At 42.1% G+C, this 3,406-nt stretch overlaps 1 protein-coding gene across 1 annotated transcript; it reads left to right on the top strand.

Moving 5' to 3' along the window:
• The first annotated feature begins 357 nt into the window (after positions 1-357).
• Positions 358-3,031, top strand: LOC119937847 (claudin-2-like). The gene is made up of 2 exons (XM_038757507.1): positions 358-445; positions 2,261-3,031. Exon 2 carries the CDS (start codon positions 2,277-2,279, stop codon positions 2,913-2,915), a length of 639 nt encoding a protein of 212 aa, XP_038613435.1. The 5' UTR covers positions 358-445; positions 2,261-2,276; the 3' UTR covers positions 2,916-3,031.
• Positions 3,032-3,406: the final 375 nt, after the last annotated feature.

Genomic DNA, 3,406 nt, shown 5'->3' with positions numbered 1-3,406 from the left:
AGAAGTTAAGTGATTTGCCCAAGGTCACACAGCAGATGTGGTGGAGTAGGAATTCGAACCCATGACCTGCTCTTTCCACTGAGCCAAGCTGCTTCTCTAAGTAGCGATGTTACTGATCACAATGAAAAGAAAAGTAAAATCTGTGGTCCTAGGATAAACCCTCAAGAAGGCATTTTTCACTTAACACGAAGTCCATCCCCTCTGTCCCCTCCATTTTATTGCTGCCAGGGCATAAACATGAAACTATCAAAGATCCCTCAACAACCTTCTGCGAGCTTCATTTATTGGTCATTCTAGCTCGGTGGTCATGGTAACCGGGAACCAATCAGAGGGTCTATAATTGTTTCCTTGGGAATCATTTAGGTTAGAACCCTTAACCCATTAACATGTGTTCACCTGACGAAAGGTGAACTTTTCTCCATTGGCTCATCCCTTGAGTCGACAGGTAAGAGGCTTAACAAGCCGGATGTTGTTTTAGGATTTCCAAGCTGTTTTTCTTGGAATGATTGAGTTTCTCTGGGCATGTTGAGGAGACTTGTTGCCAGATGGGTAGATTGGACAGGAAGGATTTAAGAAATGGTGATCTTTCTTTAAAGACTGTGTCTTTTTAATTGTGCACTCAGCCAATTTGAAAACTTCTGATCTCTTCCAGCATGATCAGTAATATATTCCACTGGGCACAGCAGTCCTCTCTTATGCCTTTCAGATCTCCACTGGATGAGTGGAAATGCCCTGAATTATGAACCTAAAAGAAAGTATCCTTAAATTAAATTAAATTAATAAATTAAATTAAAAACCCTATTAAATAAATTCTCTTAAATATCCTATTAAACTACCCAATTAAATTGTCAAAGTGGGGCGAGAGTTTTTGTGGGAGTGGGGACAGGAAGGAGACAATCATTCAATCGTATTTATTGAGTGCTTACTGCGTGCAGAGCACTGTACTAAGCGCTTGGGAAGTACAAGTTGGCAACATATAGAGACAGTCCCTACCCAACAGTGGGCTCACAGTCTAAAACGGGGAGACAGAGAACAAAACCAAACATACTAACAAAATAAAATAAATAGAATAGATAATATTCTAGATAGATAATAGATAATAGAATAGACAAGCAAGCAATCCATAGATGGTATTTATTGAGCACTTCCTATGTGCAGAGCACTGTTCTAAGCCCTTGGGAGAGTATAATATGCAAAAGAATAAGCATATTTGTTCACTGCCCATAATGAGCTTTCAATCTAGAGGATGAGTTTACAGTATAGCGACAAAGAGCTAATGGGCCCGAGAACCACTTTTGGGGGCTTCTTTATCCCTGCTTGTGAGCTGTCAGAGGGAGACTGGGATTCCAGGTCATAAAACTTTGGTCACCATTTCTACCTCATCCTATGACATCTATGGACCCAGGGGACTTTCTGGGAGATAGCTGCTACTTTATGTGCACATAGTTGAATTGGTCTCTTGTGTAATCCCGATCCCATGATATAACTTCTGCATCAACAGTAGCTGAGGGCCACAGTGGTGCCAGCCACTGCTTGAAAGCATTAACGTAGTCCCTAACTAGTAATGTGAATGTTCCTTTACTTCAAAACTTTGGGCTTTTTTTATACTTAGATCCAGCAAAGCCCCATTCTCGAAGATGAAGTTTCCAAAAAGGAAATGGAAAATGAGTAGACTTTATTTGTAAAATGGGGATTAAAACTGTGAGCCCCCTGAGGGACAGGGATTGTGATCAACCTGATAACCTTTTTAATAAGAATAGTAATAATATCATTTGTGGTATTTGTTAAGCGCTTACTAAGTGCCAGGAACTGTACTAAGTGCTGGGGTCGATACGAGCAAATCAGGTTGGATACAGTCCCCGTCCCATGAGAGGTTCTCAGTCTCTATCACCATTTAGCTGAGGCACAGAGAAGTAAAGTGACTTGCCCTAGGTCACACAGCAGACAATTGGCGGAAGCGGGATTAGAACCCATGACCTTCCGACTCCCAGGCCTGTGCCCCACCCACTACACTGTATCTACTCCAGCACTTAGAACAGTGCTTAGCAAATAGATTTGAAAAATCAGTGGTGTCTACTACTGCTCCACACCCTGTATTCACTAATGCTAAGCAGTTGGGAGGGGCGATAAAAGAAGTCCACTACTGGTCTTTTTGCACTTTAATTACAACATGTGATAGTTTAAATTCTTTATTCTGCTTCTATAATGGATGAGGTACCACATAAGATTTAAAAAAATGTGGTGTGTTTTTTCTGCATAGGAACTTGCAGCAAATCATGGCTTATACCGTCAGAGAGATTTGCATCCCCGTATTGGCTCTACTTTTCGGTGGAGCAGGATTCATCATCTGCAATGTCATTACCAACTCCATGTTTTGGAGGGTTTGGCATTATGACAACACAAACATTTCAACCATTTGGTTGGGTCTTTGGAACTTCTGCTATCAGCCCAGAGATCCTTCAAACCCTACTGCCATCTTAGACAAGGTCTGCCTCAGAATGAGCTTAACCTGGGAATACCCTGGAGAAATATCTCTGAGTCAGGACCTAATGTCTTTGGCCACGGTCCTAGAAGGAGTCGGTCTTTTATTTACCTTTGTGGGCTTCCTGTGCACGCTGAAGGAGGAGCCTTATTCAGAGTTCTACCATTGTTTCCGAATTGGTGGAACCTTTCTCACTGTCGGGTGCCTCATAGTCATAGGCACCGTGTCTTGGAATTTCTATCTAGACTCAGTCAGCAAACCGCTAAGCTATCCTCGTGAATTTCCGCTTCAGGACCAACCAGAAGATAGAGACATTGGGCCTGCTCTTCCTTTAGGATCAATATCTTCCCTCTTTGGGCTTCAAAGCGGGGCCCTTTTAATCACTCATGGATGTAGCGTGAGAGCAGTCAGTGAAACATCTGTGCAAGTTTGAAGAGACATCACCACTCAAATATGGCTTCTAATATTTGCACCAGATGAAGCCTAAGATGGGTGGCATCTCAACAATATTATGGTTTTCAAATAAAATCTCATTTATTCCGCAAAATGAGTAATTTGGTAATTCTGTCTGAGTTCGTGGTTCAGTCTCCTCCACTTTCACCTCCATTCATTCATTCAATCGTATTTATTGAGCGCTTACTGTGTGCAGAGCACTGTATTAAGAGCTTGGGAAGTACAAGTTGGCAACATATAGAGACAGTCCCTACCCAATAGCGGGCTCACAGTCTAGAAGGGGGAGACAGATAACAAAACAAAACATATTAACAAAATGAAATAGAATAGTAAATATGTACAAGTAAAATAAATAGAGTAATAAATCTGTACAAACATATATACAGGTGCTGTGGGGAGGGGAAGGAGGTAGGGTAGGGGGGAAGGGGGAGGAAGGGGAGAGGAAGCTCCCCCTCCCTCTTTCACGGGAGT

This window comes from Tachyglossus aculeatus, chromosome 15, assembly GCF_015852505.1.
Source record: "Tachyglossus aculeatus isolate mTacAcu1 chromosome 15, mTacAcu1.pri, whole genome shotgun sequence".
Classification (NCBI taxonomy): domain Eukaryota; kingdom Metazoa; phylum Chordata; class Mammalia; order Monotremata; family Tachyglossidae; genus Tachyglossus; species Tachyglossus aculeatus.
The sequence above is the reverse complement of the archived record's forward strand: the minus strand, read 5'-3'. Positions and strand labels throughout refer to the sequence as shown.

What these genes read in the sequence shown, in the direction of transcription:
- LOC119937847 (XM_038757507.1), top strand. Translation starts at nt 2,277, where the DNA reads ATGGCTTATACCGTCAGAGAGATTTGCATCCCCGTATTGGCTCTACTT.